The sequence below is a fragment of the Pelodiscus sinensis genome, chromosome 12 (genome assembly GCF_052426305.1).
Source record: "Pelodiscus sinensis isolate ZL-2025 chromosome 12, ASM5242630v1, whole genome shotgun sequence".
Classification (NCBI taxonomy): domain Eukaryota; kingdom Metazoa; phylum Chordata; order Testudines; family Trionychidae; genus Pelodiscus; species Pelodiscus sinensis.
The window spans coordinates 12563747-12581508 of NC_143063.1; the positions used below are offsets into that span (position 1 = coordinate 12563747).

At 47.6% G+C, this 17762-nt stretch overlaps 1 protein-coding gene across 1 annotated transcript in view; it reads left to right on the plus strand.

Moving 5' to 3' along the window:
* The window catches only part of HSF4 (heat shock transcription factor 4), a 69222-nt gene extending 52163 nt beyond the window's left edge, over positions 1-17059 (plus strand). The window contains exons 11-13 of the mRNA XM_089781439.1: positions 10112-10177; positions 13666-13753; positions 16676-17059. Coding sequence (XP_089637565.1) covers positions 10112-10177; positions 13666-13753; positions 16676-16866 — 345 coding nt within the window. The 3' untranslated portion in view covers positions 16867-17059. The remainder of the gene's footprint in view (positions 1-10111; positions 10178-13665; positions 13754-16675) is intronic.
* Positions 17060-17762: the final 703 nt, after the last annotated feature.

A 17762-nucleotide genomic window follows, 5' to 3' on the forward strand; every position in this document is an offset into this window, starting at 1 on the left:
GCACCAGGAGCCGAGCAGTTCAGCGGCTAGCGCTTCAGCGCATGCCGCAACCCAATCACCCCGGAGCCCTGCTGCTTTCCATTCCTCACGCCGCTGCAGCTGCTCCCGCTCCCGCTTCTTCCCCCCGGCACCGTCCCCTCCTCTGCCGGCGCTACGATCTCCACGCCCCGCCGGTCCTCTCCTCGTGGCTCGTTCAGGCTGCCCTCCCCGTTTCTGGCTGCTGCATCTCCCCATCGCAGGCACCAGCATAGTCATCTCTCTGCCTCTCCTGCCTCGTCCAGGGCATCATACCTCCGCTCCTGCTCGTATTCTTACCGACCATGATCCGTTTCCGACTACGCTGCATGCAGGCGCTCTCCAACCCCGGCTCCCCTTACTCCTCCGCATCATGCGACATCACCATCTCACCACTCTTCGGAGCCGGAACATACTTCCTTCATGCACCATACCTCGGAGTCTTCCATTCCGATTTCATCTCCTCCGGAGGACGTAGTGAACCCCGACGACAGCTCTCCTCCAGACGACCTCCGTCAATTCCAGGAATTATTTAAACGTGTAGCTATTACACAGGAGATTCTGCTACAAGAGTTCAGAGATAAGCAGCATAAGCTTTTTAGGAATCTCCAACTGCGACATAGTTCACACCTTGCCATCCCTCTCGATGAAGGCATCCTCGAACTGGCCGATGAGGTGTGGCATGCTCCAGCGTCGGCCCTTCCCACCTACAAAAGAGCAGACAAGAAGTTTTTCGTGCCACCAAAGGGCATGGAATTTCTCTTTGCCCATCCATAGGCTAACTCTCTAGTAGTCTATGCAGCTCAACAGAGATCTAGAGCCCCTCACCTCAAACACCAGGGCTCTGATAAACATGTAAGGAGGCTCGACGTCCCGGGCAGAAAGGTATACACCTCAGCGACTTTACTCCTCAGAATCGCCAATTACTCGGCGCATCTTTCCACTCTTTCCTTCGATACAATTTCACGCCTCACTTCCCTCATGGATCATCTCCCCGATTCAAAAAGATCGATCCTGAGTTCAGTCATCCAAGAGGGCTACACATCAGCGAGAACATCGCTCCAGATGGCCATGGACACCGCTGATACTGCTGCTCGCTCTGCCGCTATGGCTATTGTTATGTGTAGAGCTTCTTTCCTTCAAGCGGCAGGAGTTCCAAAGGAACTACAGACAAAAGTCGCAGACGTACCCTTCGACAAGGATAAGCTCTTTGCAGAGACCACGGATGCAATCCTGCACTCCTCTAAAGACTCTCGGACAACCCTGCGAACTTTGGGGATGTATACGCCCCCCTTTAAGAGATGTCGCTACTCACCCTATCAGCGCAGATATGATTACCCCTACATTAGACACCAGTGGCAACAGCAGAACCAACAACAGAGGCCTTTTGACAACCAGCGTTCTCGCCAGAGGCCTCAGCGACGCCGAAACCCGACCGGCAGACCGAACATTCCTTCCAACAGCAAGCAACAGATTTGATGTGTTGGTCGAGGGCGAGCACACAGCCACAGGCAGCACCGTGAATCGTTCAACCCAGCTATTCCACTACCGTCTAAGACCCTTTCTACATCAGTGGGCAAAAATCACCATGCACAAATGGGTCCTTGAGATTGTTCAGTTCGGCTATCCTATCCCTCTCATAGCCATCCCACCAACCACCCTATCCTAGACTCCGTCGTCTGAACAAATATCTCAGGAAACAACGACTCAAAATGACAACGCTAGCTGCCATAATCCCTATTTTAAATCCACAGGACTGGTTTGCCGCCCTCGACCTCCAGGACGTCTATTTCCACGTTCCTATCCACCCTGCTCACAGAAGGTTCTTGTGCTTCGTCCTGGCAAAGGACCATTTTCTATACAAACTCCTCCCCTTCGGGCTATCCTCAGCCCCCAGGGTGTTCTCAAAGGTCCTATCCATGGTCACGGCCTTTTCTCCCGATGCCAAGGGGTATTCATCTTCCCTTATCTGAAAGATTGCCTGCTCAAAGGCGCTTCGGCACACAAGGTCTCCCACATGGTCCACCTCATGATGCAAGTCTTTTGATCGCTCGGACTCCTCCTCAACGAGCAGAAGTCCGTCTTGCATCCCACTTAGGACATCAAGTTCATTGGGGCCCGTCTGCACTCACTTGCCGGCAGAGCTTTCCTACTGTTCCAGAGGTTTCAGGCCATCCAGGACCTCATTTGCACCATCACCGTGAGCCCCACCGTTCCACTCATCACATGCCTCAGACTCATGGGCCACATGTCCGCCACAACGTATGTGGTGAAATACGCCAGACTACACCTGCGTGCCCTTCAGCACTGGCTGACCCTCGTATCCCACCACACCAGATACGATCTCCACAGGCCCGTTACACCGCCACCTGGCGTTCTTCAATCACTCCGATGGTGCACCAGCCACACAAACCTGCTGTCGGGCGTACCATTTCACCCTCAGCAGCCTCTCCACCAAATCACAACATATGCCTCCTTACTAGGCTGCGGGGCCCACATGGGTTCCCTTTCGGTACAAGGCCAATGGTCCCCACAAGAAGCAAGGTTGTACATAAACCTCCTAGAGCTTTGTGCTATTTCAACGCATGCAAATCCTTCCTCATCTACATTCGAAATACCACTGTGGCGATACTTGCAGACTACATCGCAGCCATGTACTACGTAAATTGCCAGGGCGGCGCTCACTCCCATTCGCTATGCACGGAAGCTATCCGCTTTTGGAACTGGTTCATTCACCACAGGGTGACTCCTTTGGCATCCTACTTACCTGGCACCACAAACGTGACGGCAGACTTCCTGAGCAGACACTTCCACTCGAAACACGAATGGGAAATGTATGACGGCATATTATGTGACATCTTCCAACGTTGGGGGACTCCCCGAGTGGACCTCTTCGCAACTCCCGCCAACACAAAGTGCCGCGAGTTCTGCCCCAGAGCGGGCCTGGGCCGCGCATCTCTAGGGGATGCCTTCCTCGTGACTTGGCGCGGACCCCCCCCTTTTATGCATTTCCCCCCATACCTCTCATTCCTAAGGTCCTTCAGAAGCTGAAGGCGGACAGGGCTACGCTAATCCTCATAGCCCCAGATTGGCCTTGCCAGCACTGGTTTCCATTCCTGCACCGCCTCTCTGTGCGGATACCGATCCGCATCCCGCCTCTTCACGACCTCCTCACACAAGACCGGGGACGCCTGGAACATCCCCAGATACAAATGCTTAACCTAACAGCATGGTTCCTAACTGGCTGAACCCATGCACATCTCTCTGCTCTGCCACAGTCCAACACGTCCTAGCGCAAAGTAGACAACAAACCACGAGGAAAACTTACCTTCACAAGTGGCACAGATACTCCTCCTGGTGTGCCTCGAACCACCACGATCCAACACGTCCGTCCATTTCCTCCGTACTGGACTATGCACTGCACTTAAAAAAAAAAACAACAAGGGTCTTGTGTTAGCCTCCATCAGGGTGCACCTCGCAGCAATATCAGCATTCACATCACCTATAGATGGCGTTTCTATCTTCGCCCATCCTACGACTAAAAGATTTCTCAACGGCCTTATCAATATGGACCCACCACGCAACTCAGGCCCTCCTGTGTGGAGCCTGGACGTGGTACTTGACGCCCTAATGAGGCCACCGTTCGAGCCTCTGGCGATCATCGCACTAAATCGTTCAGGCTTATGGACCATTTATTCATCTCCCTGGCACACAGGTCAAAGGGTCAACGTCTATCTTCCCAAAGAATTTCCAATCTCATAACCGAATGCATAGTGCAATCGTACACAATGAGAGGGTTACCCCTTCCGTCCCAACCACACGCTCATTCCACTAGAGCCATGGCCACATCTACAGCATTCCACAGAGGCGTATCTCTGAAGGACATTTGCAAAACTTTCATGTGACCTTGGTCCTTTCATGTGACCTTCGCTAAGCATTATTCTATCTCTCTCTTTCACTCAGATGGGGCAGTGGCGACTGCGGTGCTCTCCACGGCGGATAAATAGGGTCTCCTTGCCCTCCTTCCGTTTTGGCGACTACTGCTATGCAGTCACCCATAGTGGAGCACCTGCGAGGACATCCCCGAAGAAGAAAGCGAAGTTACTCACCTCCGGTGCAGTAACTGTTGTTCTTTGTGGTGGTGTCCCCGCGGGTGCTCCACTACCCGCCCTCCTCCCCACTTCGGAGTCCTCTCTCTCTCTGCTTTTGTCTCTTACAGACTCCGAGGCGGTTCCGAGGAACTGGCGGGCGGCCGGACCGCGCGACAGAAAGCGCGAAAGCCGCGAGCCTGCGGCACATGCGTGGTCCGGCCAGATACTGCTACTGACAAGTCTCTGTCTGCGGCGCTGGGGCAAGCCCAGCATCCATAGTGGAGCACCCGCGGGGACACCACCTCCAAGAATGACAGTTACTGCTCCGGATGTGAGTAACTTTGCTTTTTTCTATTTGTTCCAAAACCTCCTCTAATGACACTTCAGTCTGGGACAGTTCCTCAGATTCATCACCCACAAAGGACGGTGCAGATTTGGGAATCTCCCTAATGTCGTCAGCCATGAAGACTGAAGCAAATAAATCATTTATTTTATCTGCAATGGCTTTATCGTCCTTGATTGCTCCTTTTATATCTCAATCGTCTAGGGGACCCACAGGTTTTTTAGCAGGCTTCTTGCTTCTAATGTAACTTAAAAAACATTTTATTTCTTTTTGAGTTTTTAGCTATCTGTTCCTCAAAATCTTTTTTTGCTTTTCTTATTACATGTTTACACTTGATTTGACAGTGTTTATGTTCCTTTCTATTTATCTCACTAGGATTGGACTTCCACTTCTTAAAGATACCTTTTTGTCCCTCACTGCTTCTTTTACATGGTGGTTAAGCCACGGTGACTCTTTTTTAGGTCTCTTGCTATGTTTTTTAATTTGGGGTATACATTTAAGTTGGGCCTCTATTATGGTGTCTTTAAAAAGTTTCCATCCCGCTTGCAGGGATTTGGCTGTAGTCATTGTGCCTTTTAATTTCTGTTTAACTAACCTCCTCATTTTTATGTAATTCCCCTTTTTGAAATTAAATGCCAGGGTGCTGGACTGCTGAGGTGTTCTTCCCACCACAGGAATGTTAAATGTTATTATATTATAGCCAGTATTCCCAAATGGTCCTGTAACGGTTATATCCTGGACCTGATCCTGCTCTCCATTCAGGACTAAATCGAGAATTGCATCTCCCCTTGTGGGTTCCTGTACCAGCTGCTCCAAGAAGCAGTCATTTAAGCCATTGAGAAATTTTCTCTCTGCTTCTCTTCCTGAGGTGCCATGTATCCAGTCAATATGGGGATAATTAAAATCCCCCGTTATTATAGAGTTCTTTATTTTGGTAGCCTCTCTAATCTCCCTCAGCATTTCAATGTCAGTATCGCTGTCCTGGTCAGGTGGTCGGTAATATATTCCTACTGTTATTTTCTTATTAATGGAGCATGGAATTACTATCCATAGCGATTCTATTGAACATGTTGATTCATTTAATATTTTTCTTTCATTTGATTCTACATTATCTTTCACATATAGTGCCACTCCGCCACCCACCCGGCCTGCTCTATCCTTTTGATATATTTTATATTCCGGTATGATTGTGTCCCACAGATTTTCCTCATTCCACCAGGTTTCAGTGATGCCTATTATGTCAATCTCCTCATTTAATACGAGGTACTCTAGTTCACCCATCTTATTAGTCAGACTCCTAGCATTTGTATAGAAGCACTTTAAAAATTTGCCACTGCTTATTTGTCTGCCCTTCCCTGATGCACTGGATTCCTTTGTATGCGGTTGGTTGTCTGCTCTGGCCCATGGTTTGTCCTCTCCCCTCCTCTCTTTCTGACTACAGCTTAGAGAATCTCTATCAATGGATTCTCCTCTAAGAGAAGTCTCCATCCGATTTATGTGCATCTCCGCACCAATCAGCTTTCCCCCATCTCTTAGTTTAAAAACTGCTCTACGGCCTTTTTAATGTTTAGTGCCAGCAGTGTGGTTCCACCCTTGTTTAGGTGGAGCCCATTCTTCCTGTTAGGCTCCCCCTCTCCCAAAAGTGTCCCCAGTTCCTAATAAATCCAAACCCCTCTTCCCTATACCGTCATCTCATCCACGCATTGAGACTCTGAAGCTCTGCCTGCCTACCTGGCCCTGCGTGTGGAACTGGAAGCATTTCCGAGAATGCCACCATGGATTTCAGTCTCTTTCCTAGCAACCTAAATTTGGCCTCTAGGACATCTCTCCTACCCTTCACTACGTCATTGGTACCTACATGTACCACGACCACCGGCTCCTCCCCAGCACTACACATAAGTCTATCTAGATGCCTCGAGAGATCCGCAACCTTCGCACCAGGCAGGCAAGTGACCATACGATTCTCCCGGTCATCACAAACCCAATTATCTATGTTTCTAACGATCGAATCACCCACTACTAACACCTGCCTCTTCCTAACAACTGGCATTCCTTCCCCCTCAGAGGTATCCTCAGTGCAACATCCTCTGGAAGGAGGGTCCCAACTATGGGATGGTTTCCCTCTGCTCCCATTGGATGCTCTGTTCCCTTGAGACTTTCATCCTCCTTAAGAGCACTGGGGCTCTCAGACTGGAGGTGGGACAGTACTACAGTGTCCCGGAAAGTCTCATCAACATAGCTCTCTACCTCTCTTAGCTCCTCCAGTTCAGCCACCCCGGCCTCCAAAGCCCGAACTCGGTCTCTGAGGGTCAGGAGCTCCTTGCAACGGGTGCACACATACGCCACCTGCCCACAGAGCAGGTAATCATACATGTTACACTCAATGCAATAAATAGGATAGCCCCCACTCTGCTGCTGGGCTTCTGTCTCCGTTTTTCTTATGAATAAGTTTAAGTATAAACTGGGCTTATTAAATATCTGGAATATAGATTATTATAAAAGTTATGTTTAAAGAAGGTCAGAAGTAACTAGTGCCCTCTAACCTCCCCCTCTGAAATCCCTCTACAAACTCCCTGTTGGCTGCTCCTTTTCGCAAGCCCTGGTAGCACCTCCCCCTGAATGAGGCTCAGCCAATTAACAGAGGCTGCTAGATTTCAAACCTTTTAGAAGCTCCTTCAAACAAACAAACAAACAAACCAAACAGACAAACACAAGATCAGCACACAGCAAATAACCCCCCCACACACAAACACACACTACAGACAGCCACTTACCACAAGGGTCCCATATTTACTCCTCTTTTACCTGGAGAACTCCCTCTCCAAACTCCCTGTTAGCTGCTCCTGTTCGCACCCTAGATTCACACAACACAATCCATTTGGCTAAGACAAGATCATAAGATCTAAAATAGTTTTAACACTCTCACTCTTACATACATACTATTCTTCAGCAGTCTGGTTAATATTTTTCATAGTATTCTGCATCTCTGTTGTCCTGCCTCAGCCAGTTATGTCTGTATGTATTACACTTTTGCTTTTGCCTCCATTTCTTAGAAGTATTGCCATGGCCACATTAACCCTATCAAGGTCTTGACCTGTCTGGGACTCCTGGAACATTTTAAATTTAAAATTGGCAATGGGTTTGCATAGAATCATAGGCTACATCTACACTGGCCCCAAATTCCGGAAAAGGCATGCAAAGCAGGTAAGTCAGAATAGGGAAATCCGCGGGGGATTTAAATATCCCCTGCGGATTTAAATAAACATGTCCGCCGCTTTTTTTCCGGCTTGGGGAAAAGCCGGAAAAAGCGACTAGACTGGCGCGATCCTCCGGAATAAAGCCCTTTTCCGGAGGATCTCTTAGTCCTACCTGAAAGTAGGTCTGGAAGAGACCTCAGGAGGTCATCGAGTCCAGCTCCCTGCCCAAAGCAGGACCAATCCCAACTAAATCAACCCAGCCAGGGCTTTGTCAAGCCGAGACTTAAAATCCTCCACCCCCTCCCTAGGTAACCCATTCCCGTACTTCACCATCCTCCCAGTGAAATACAATAAAACTCCAATAGTCTAGCATCCAGTTGTCTGGCACTCCTGATAGTCCGGCATCAACTGGGACCCGGAAGTGCTGTGGGGGAAATCTTGCTCCCCTGGGGTACAGAGCCCCCAGAAGGGTCCGAGGCAGGAGGTCAAATCAGTGAGGCAGGAGAGAAATCTAGAAGGAAAAACTTTATTATGCGTGCATGCAGGCTGACAGCAGAGCAATAGCAGTCAGCCCGGAGAGACAGTTTCAGGGATTCTTTATACAGTATGTTCAGACAGTAGTTGTTGATTGTTTTTCTTTAACATATCCAAGTCTCAGCAGAAATACTCTGAGATGTTTTTGGTCACACCAAGAGTGCTAGAAGTAAGTTTTACAGTACACAAAGCCACATGAGAACTTGAGTGGAAGAGTCTACAAGGCAAACTGTGACAAAGATAAAGGTTTACATGACAAATTGTGACAGACTAGGAGTATTCATGAACTTGAGATAGGCATTGTAAGGTCTTGGTTAGAGTTAATTTGATTTCACTCTGATACAGGGAGAGAGGTCTCGAAAACTTTTAACCCTTACAGCAGTTTTCTTTCAGAGAGTTTTGATTTCCTGCACAGTCCCCCCTTTAGACACAATTGGAGTTATGTGATTTTTCCCCACAGTGCTCAGGTCAGCCACTCTCACGGCCGGGCCGCTGTGAGTCACATGCGTGTTCATGGCCTGTGCCGTTCCGCTCACAGTCCCCAGCGCACACAGCGTCCAGCTTGCACATGCTAGCAGCCGGCTGCTGAGCACAGGCGGCTGCTTTGGAACCCGGACATAAGGTTGGGGGATAAGAGGGATTGTGTGACAGCAGGGAGGGGAGGTGTTTGGCTCTGCGGAAGGGAAAACGAGGGGAGGGGGATTGGGTTGCGCATGGCATCCCAGCCAGCTCATTGAAAAGCCAGCCGCTCAGTGCACGTGCCCCAGCACCTGGAAGGAGACGCGTGGCTGTACCAGCAGCTCCGGGACCCGAGCATAAGGTGTGTGTGTGGGAGGGGGGCAAGGGTGAATAGGTTGGGAGTATGCCCCCTTATAGTACCTCCTGGTACTCTGGCATATCCGATAATCCGGCACCATCTAGGTCCCAAAGCTGCTGGATTATCAGAAGTGTACTGTAGTTTTTCCTAATATCCAACCTAGACTTCTCCCACTGTAACTTGAGACCATTGCTCCTTGTTCTGCCATCCGTCACTACTAAGAACAGCCTCTTTCCATCCTCTTTGGAACCTCCCTTCAGGTAGTTGAAGGCTGCTATCAAATCCCCCCTCACTCTTTTCTTCCGCAGACTAAATAAGCCCAAATCCCTCAGCCTCTCCTCGTAGGTCACGTGCTCCAGCTCCCTAAGTATTTTGGTGCCCTCCGCTGGACTCTCTCCAATGTATCCACATCCTTTGTGTAGTGGGGGGCCCAGAATTGGATGCAATACTCTGGCCTCACCAGAGCCAAATAAAGGGGAATAATCACTTCTCTAGATCTGCTGGCAATGCTCCTCCTAATGCAACCTAATATGCCATTCGCCTTCTTGGCTGCAAGGACACACTGTTGATTCATATCCAGCTTTTCATCCACTGTAATCCCCAGGTCCTTCTCTGTTTCATCCATACCCTGTGTATTTTACGTTTTATTACAGTGATCACATAGCTCTATATGCAGAGAAAGGATACATTTTCTAGAAGAGATCTGATCTCTTAGATAGATGATTCATATTTATCCTTATAATAACTAAGAGGGGGAGATTACTTTTATTCTCTTGGGTGCTTGAATCTATGCCTTCTTTTGATTTTAATGGAAAGGTTAAGTGATCCTTGTTTGTTCTTATTGTTCCTTAGTAGGAGTTTTTCTGCTAACAATGCAACTTTTGTCTTCTCTTTCTGAATAAATCAGAGCAGAATCAATGGCCTGATTTTTTTAAAGAGCATAGCACCCTAAATTCAGTGTTATATCAGAAGTAACTGGATACTGGTGTCTTCTGAAAATCTTGCCCTCAGCTACAAGGTTTAGGACAGTCCTTCAGAAAAGAATATAAATCATAAAGTCACTGTAGAATCCTTTTAATTTCTACCAGGAAAATAAATGTCTCATTTCCAACAGGTCTTTAATCCAAATCTTTCAGTGAGTGAATGGAATCTGACTGACATGGAAACCAATTTTTCACCGGTAAGGGACGCGTATTTGTTTCTGTGTGAAAACAATACTGTAGACGTAAAACAGCATTTCTCATTCACTAATGTACCAGCTCTGTTGAGAATAAATCATTGTTTTATTTGAAATGGGAGGAGAATTTTACAGTGGTTAAGCATCTACCCAGGGCTGAACCTTAGAGCACCAATATCTTTACATGTGACCCAAACTAGATTTGAACCTCTAACTAAATTCCCACAAAAAATACATCTAAGCTCATTGGGTGGACTAGTTGGCATAAGGAAAATGCAGTGTGCTGGAATCTGAGTTCTCTTTTATGTGGTCTTCAGTTGAAACCAGCTGCCAAAGCACCAGTCTTTGTGTTGAATTTCACCCACTGCTAATTAGCTTTTAATTTGGAAAATTGATTTAATTACAACATCGTTTAAAAGGAAGAAAGAGTATCTCAAATGCAAATAGTGCCTTTTATTTGAAAGTCTTTATATGTCATTGCTCAAAAGCAAAAACACACAGCCATGCAACACAACAATTAACATGTAGAACATGGGTTCCCAAACTGGGGGGCGTGAAGAAATTCCAGGGGGGGTGCGAGGAGACCCATCCCCCCGCCCCCATCAAGTTTTGCTGCCCCAGTCTTGTATAAACTTGCCTTGTATAAAAAAGGCAAAGGGGGCACGGGCAGTGAGGGAAGGGGGAGGCGCCAGGAGGGTGCAGGGGTAAGGGAAAGTACAGGTGCCAGGGGATTCTGGGGGTGAAGCAGAAGGGCAGACACCTGCAGGGGAGGGACCAGCACTAGAGGAGTGAGGCAGTGCAGGTGTGTAGAGGGAGGTATTAGGAGAGGGGATGAGGAGGGGTAGCTCACATGATCAGAGTGGGGCTACTGGAGGAGTGGGCACAGGGCGGAGAGAAGGGCTGGCGGAGGGGGGCAGGTCTCAGGAAGGCAGAGGGCAGTGAGAAGGGTAAGAGTCAGGACAGCAGAGGAGGGTGAAGGTTTGGGGGGGCAGCAGGCACCAGGGGAGCTGATGGAGCAAAGGGAGGAGACATGGCAGCAGAGAGAAAAGGTAGAGGTTTATAAGATATTTATTTATAACTTGGGTGATATTTATTAATAACTTATTAGTAATTACTGTTCTTATTCTTATTAGGAATTTATGCTATTAAAAAAACACTTTTTGTGGGGGAGGGTGGCGAGTCCCTTTTTTGTCTAGCGAGTAGGATTTTCCATAATTTGTCGACCCCTGGCTATTAGCCAGTATGGATAAGGAGTGGTGTCAATAGCCTCTGTTTGTCAGAGGGTGGAGATGGATGATAGGAGAGAGATCACTTGATCATTGCCTGTTCGATTCACTCCCTCTGGGACACCTGGCATTGGCCACTGTCAGCAGACAGGGTACTGGTCTGGATGGATCTTTGGTCTGACCCAGTGTGACCATTCTTATGTTCTTATGTTCCTAAGAGTTATACCTCCAACAACAACTTTAACTTGTTTCCTGGCACCGTCCAATGTTACACATTAGAAAACACAAGAGAACTCTTGGAATTGTGAAAAAAAAGCTAGAAAATAGAAAAACCTTTGTTTGATGCATATTGTATTTGGCTTTAGATAAGGATCCTTAGTTAGATGGTATAATCAGATTGTGAGAGAGAGAGAAAGATTCCTGTTATCTTAGCAGCTAACTCTATTAACCCAGCTAATGATTTTAACCATCATTAGGATTCTCTTAAAATAAAATCACTCCCCATCTTTGAGGTACTATTTTTCTCCTTCCAAAGTTCATCAGAAACAAGTGGGAGTAGGCAGGATCACTCCTTCCCACCCCAATTGGCTATAATTGGCAATCTCTATTGGTCCTGTGTTCCACATGGACTAGAGAGGCAGAGGAGAAAGAAAGGAACCACATGCAAATTATTGATTGACTGATTGATTAAAAAATTTCCTCAAGGACATCTCATATTTGGTGCTGGATAGGTCTGTCAAGTATGGAAAACAAATCTAGACAACCCAAGGTTTATCATTCAGGGGTAGGGGACCTTTTTTCTTCAGCTGTTTCAGGGGGTAGCTGAGTTAGTCTGTACAGGATAAACTTAAAGAACAACAAATGGTCCGGTAGCACTTTATAGACTAACTAAACATGTAGATGGGATCATGAGGTTTCGTTGGCACAGCTACTTCAGTCAGGGTCAACACAGGAGCACCTAATTTGGAGAATAGGATGGGGCTCAGGACAGGAGGCTGGGGGGCAGGGTCTGGGCAGAAATTAGCGTGCGGGCTCAGGGCTGGGTTGGGGTTCGGGGTCAAAGGTATGGGAGTTAAGGTGTGGGAGGCAGTTCAGGATGGGGGTGCGGTGTCTGGAAGGGACTTAGGGTATGTCTACACTAGCCCCCTAGTTTGAACTAGGGTGGCTAATGTACGCATTCGAACTTGCAAATGAAGCCCGGGATTTAAATATCCCGGGCTTTATTTGCATGTTCCCGTCCGGTCGCCATTTTGAAATCCCACTAGTCCGAACTAGCTGCCCACGGCTGCACGCAGAAGTCAAACGTTAATTCAAACTAACTCCTACTCCTCGTGGAACTAGGGGGCTAATGTAGACATACCCTTTGAGTGTGGGAGGAGGCTCAGGATGGAGGCACGGGTGAGGAGGGAGTTAGGGTGTGAGAGGAGGCTCAGGGCTCAAGCAGAGGGTTGGGATATGGGGTGCTTATCTGGGACAGCTCCCCTTTGGTGGGGGGTAAGCAGGTGTCTCAGCACAGCCCAGGATGCCCTGCACCCGCCTGCAGGCAGTGCCCCTCTGGCAGCTCTCAGTGACTTGGGAGCTGCGGGAACAGAGCCTTCAGGCGAGGGCCGCACAGGTACTTCCCTCCAGTGAGTGCAGTAAGGCTGTTCCAACCCAGCCAGGGGAACGGCAGCTCATGGAGCTGCCACCCCCCGTCCCCTCCCGCCAAACAGGGCCGGATAACACAGGAGCTTTAGGGGCTGCAGCCCCAGACTAAGGCGGCCTCACAAAACAATCTGCATTTTTGGCAACCCAAAGATCTTTTTGCTTGGGGCCCCCCTTAGCTTGGGGCTCTGGGCTACAGCCCCTAAAGCCCCTTTCTTAAAATAGCCCTACTTGTGGTGGGAATGGGATTGGGGTATTGACACTTGCACTCTAGCCCCATGCAGGGCACTGAGGCTCAGGGCTTCCGGCTTATGGGTCAGAGACTTGCTGAAGCCCAGATTAGATTAAGCAGAGGCTGGATCTGGCACACAGGCCAGAGGTTTCCCACCCTGGGTTTAGGTAGCCTGGAGCATGACAACATGATTCCTCTTGTGTACGTAATTTTGCTTATTAGAACAGACACCAGCGGGATGGACCAGCAAGACAGTGATAATAAATTGTATTGCTTGTCTAAACTCTCTGTTATCATTTGCTATATTAATGATCTTCACAACAGCCTAGTTCTAACCATCTCCCTGTCTTTGTATAATTGTACATTGTAGTTTGTGTTTTTGCATCAAGATGCAGCGTCTCACAGTGGATCTGGAGAAGAATGTAAATGAGCTGTCTCCCAAGGTGTTAAATCCTCACTTTAACACCCTCTCCCCAGGTACCAGCAATAGGTGTTTATGAAAACACAGAATGGGAATTCACTAATGAAGCTAATGTTTAAGCAATTCTAATGGCTAGATGAAATGTCCAGGATGGATCCTTTAGCAGACCAGAGGCTTATTATAGTAATGTAACTTTTGTGTTTCAATTTAGTGATTATTACTCAACTAGCCAATTAGCCGGTCATAAGACAGGATTTTCAGGTCTCTCCTCCACATCTCTTGCTCTGTCTCTCTCTCTCTCTCTCTCTCTCCTCCTTCTACTGCCTCCCCCCCTCCCCACCCCACTCAGCTCTCTTCTGCCTCCTGCCTCTCTCTCTGTCTCTTTCTTTCTCTTGTCCTCCCCTCCTGCCTCTCACTCAGGGGACCGCAGAGCCCAAACGGCCTGGAGCCGCTGTCATGCCGCACGTCACCGCCCTGCCCCCCTTCGCCTCCTGCCGTGGCGCTCAGCTGACATCTGCACTGCTCAGCCAGGCTGCATGGTGAGCACGGGGCCCAAAGAGCCACTTGAACCACTTGACGGGAGGCGAAAGGGGGCAGTGACCCCACACGTCACCGCCCCACCCCCCGTGGCGCTCGGCTGACTTCTGCGCCGCTCAGCCGGGCCGCTGCTGGGCAGCAAGCAACCATTTGGGCTTCCCCGTGGCGGTCTGGCTGAGTAGCGCAAAAGTCAGCCGAGCGCAACGGCAGGAGGCGAAGGGGAGCGAGGCGGTGACATACATGGCCAGGCCCCACTTCCTGGGTATGTACATCACTGCCCTGCCCTCCTTCCCCTTCCGCTATGGTGCTCAGCTGACTTCTGCGCCACTCAGCCGGGCCACTGCGGAGGAGCAAGCAGCCACTTGGACCTCGCACTCCCCATGCAGCACGGGCCGTCCAGAGGGAACATCCAGCATTTTGGCCTTACAGACTCACAGACACTGGGCTACTATATATGTGATGATGTTTCAAGAGTACAGTTAATTAGTATATGGAGCAGGCTGGGCTGGAGATGTGCCAAGATTTTTATATGACTAACTTCTATCCCCATAGTGTCCAACACACTAGCCACATGTGGCTATTTGGCCAGTTGAGTGTGGCTAGTTTGCGATAGTAGTAGCCACTATGGTAGCTACTGCTTCAGAACTGGTTGGACACCACGACTCTATCCACTCCTGTTAACATCTATTGTGCAACAAGGTGGGTGAGATAATATCTTTTATTAGACCAACTGGAGAAGAGCTTGCTGTACACGAGAAAGCGTGTCTCTTTTGTCAACCGAATTTGATCCAATAAAAGATACTACCTCACCCATGCCCTATTTTAAAAAATAACCCACTCACTTAAACCCTTGTTAGGCATCTCTGAGAGGCCAACACCTGAATGGATCTAGAAAGTAAGTTCTCTTTTCCCTGGATCTGGTTCTTCCAGACTATGATTGAATCATAATGGTTCAGCGTTGTCATAATGTTGTACTGCTGCTGACTGCGCAGTACCATTTCTTTCTATTATAGGACTTGTCTACTTGGGAAGGTATATTGATATAATTATACCAATATAACTTCATCACATGCACACTCAGGCTACGTCTACACTGGCCCCTTTTCCGAAAGGGGCATGCAAATTTTACAGGTCGTAATAGGGAAATCCGCGGGGGATTTAAATATCTCCCGCGGCATTTAAATAAAAATGTCCGCCGCTTTTTTCCGGCTTTTAGAAAAAAGTAGGAATAAGAGATCCTCCAGAAAAGGGCTTTTTTCCGGAGGATCGGGGCCAGTGTAGACGCTCTTTTCTGGCTTTTCTAAAAGCCGGAAAAAAGCGGCGGACATTTTTATTTAAATGCCGTGGGGGATATTTAAATCCCCTGCGGATTTCCCTATTACGACCTGTAAAATTAGCATGCCCCTTTCGGAAAAGGGGCCAGTGTAGACGTAGCCTCATAGTCTGGAATTAGAGTGGCTTTTATCAATTTAGTTTAAATTCCTTCCCTAATGTCATAAGTTAAACCACAATAAAGGCATTCTGCAAACAGAATCATTGTCCACATAAGACATCTAAACCAGCATTGGTTTAAATTCACATCTTACCTTATATAGAAAAATCTTTCCAATGAAAATAAGGCCAGTGTCCTGTCTAAATTAGAAAGGGAGGTTTAAAAATATATTTAAACACCACTTTAAAACCTACTGTAGACAAAAATGGATTAGCTGGTCAGCCATGACTCCGTGCTAGGTGCCCAATGAGGTTTGAAATGTGTTAATTGAAATCCATTAGTTAGCATATTTTAAAACAGTCTGTTTACCTGTTGTAAACAGAGCCTTCTAGTTTTCTAGTAGTGACCCCACCATGTATCAAAGCTGTTTTGTATAGTTCAAGGACTTTAGTCTCAGCCCAGGAACTTTTCCTTAAAAAACAGAAGGTAGAATTCCTTGGCACTGTAGAGTGATGTTGCATTAAACATGCATGTCTGCCCTTGCAAGGCCTGGTGATTCTAGTAGCTTTTTTGCCAAATCCCTGTTGAACACATGTCCATGTGAGGATAGTAGGAGTGACATAAGGGAGAAATTGGAACTGATGGGTGCCTCTAGTGGCAGAGGTGAAAAAAAGCTAAAAGCACCTGTATAAGTGGGGAAGAGCAACTGCTCTTACCTATTTCTGCGCTGGGACAAGACTAGCCCATTTGCCTCTTATTCCCTTATTCCTATACATCCCAGCTATTGAAGTATGGCCCAAAGCCCAGTGAAGACAATGGAAAGACTCTCACCAATTTTAAAGGGCTTTTGAAGGATCCAGCTCCAATTATGAAAGGTTCCAAACATTCTCTGTAAAGTCTTGAACTCCCTTGATTCCTACTGGGCTTAGCACTTCCTAGGATCCAGCACTTAAGACCAGTAGTTTGCCTGTCAATAACCATCTTTTCCATTTTCTATCTTCATTTCTAGGGAAAGATGTCGTTCTTGAAAACACCCAGCGGTTTCTCACTGATGCAGGCTTTGGGCGCAACATTGTAAACCTACCTGAAAGTTCAGCTCTTTATATTCCATCTGAAAATATGCCTTCCTATCTGTCCTCTGTGGGTCTCCAAGGAGATATCCCATTAAACCTGAGGTCCCCAACTGAAAATAACAAGTGATCTATTTAGCTTTGCCAGACAGGTGTGCCTTTTTCTCCCCTGAAAAACCTCTAGGCTACGTCTACATTGGCACCCTTTTCTGGAAATGCTTAAAACGGAACAGTTTTCTGTTATAAGTATTTCCAGAAAAAGCGCATCTACATTGGCAGGATGCTTTTCCAGAAAAGCACTTTTTCCGGAAAAGCATCCATGCCAATGTAGACGCGCTTTTCCGCAAAAAAGCCCCGATCGTCATTTTCGTGATCGGGGCTTTTTTGCGGAAAAGACTACTGGGCTGTCTACACTGGCCCTTTTCCGGAACAGTTTTTCCGGAAAAGGACTTTTGCCTGAATGGGAGCAGCATAGTTTTTCCGGAAAAACACTGACGATTTTACATTAGATCGTCATTGCTTTTCCGGAAAAGCAAGCGGCCAGTGTAGACAGCTGGCAAGTTATTCCGGAAAAGCGGCTGTTTTTCTGGAATAAGTGGCCAGTGTAGACACAGCCCTACAGTTTTAAAGGTAAACAAACAACAATGACTCAGAAACCCATGAAAGAGTGGCTGTAGCTTGTTTTTTGTATGGGGGAGGTGGGGGGTGATGTTTTGATTGATGGAAAACTCAGCCTCCATAACTGTTTACACTGATAAAACTGTACCTGATTTCTGATATTTACCCTGGTCAAAATTTACAATAGTCAGTTTTCTTCCAAGAAACTAACTGCTATCATTGCTCAGTCCTGTGGGGAGCAGGGTTTGGTTGTTTCCTTTACTCTCAAAAGGAGTGGATTTTTTAAAATTTTTAATCTCTCTAAGAAAAGCTTCTATCATGGGCATTGGAAAATAAATCAGCACTGGCTAATGTCCTATAAAGGCAGATGCATGGATCCAATGGAGCAGCAAAGAACGTAACACAGGG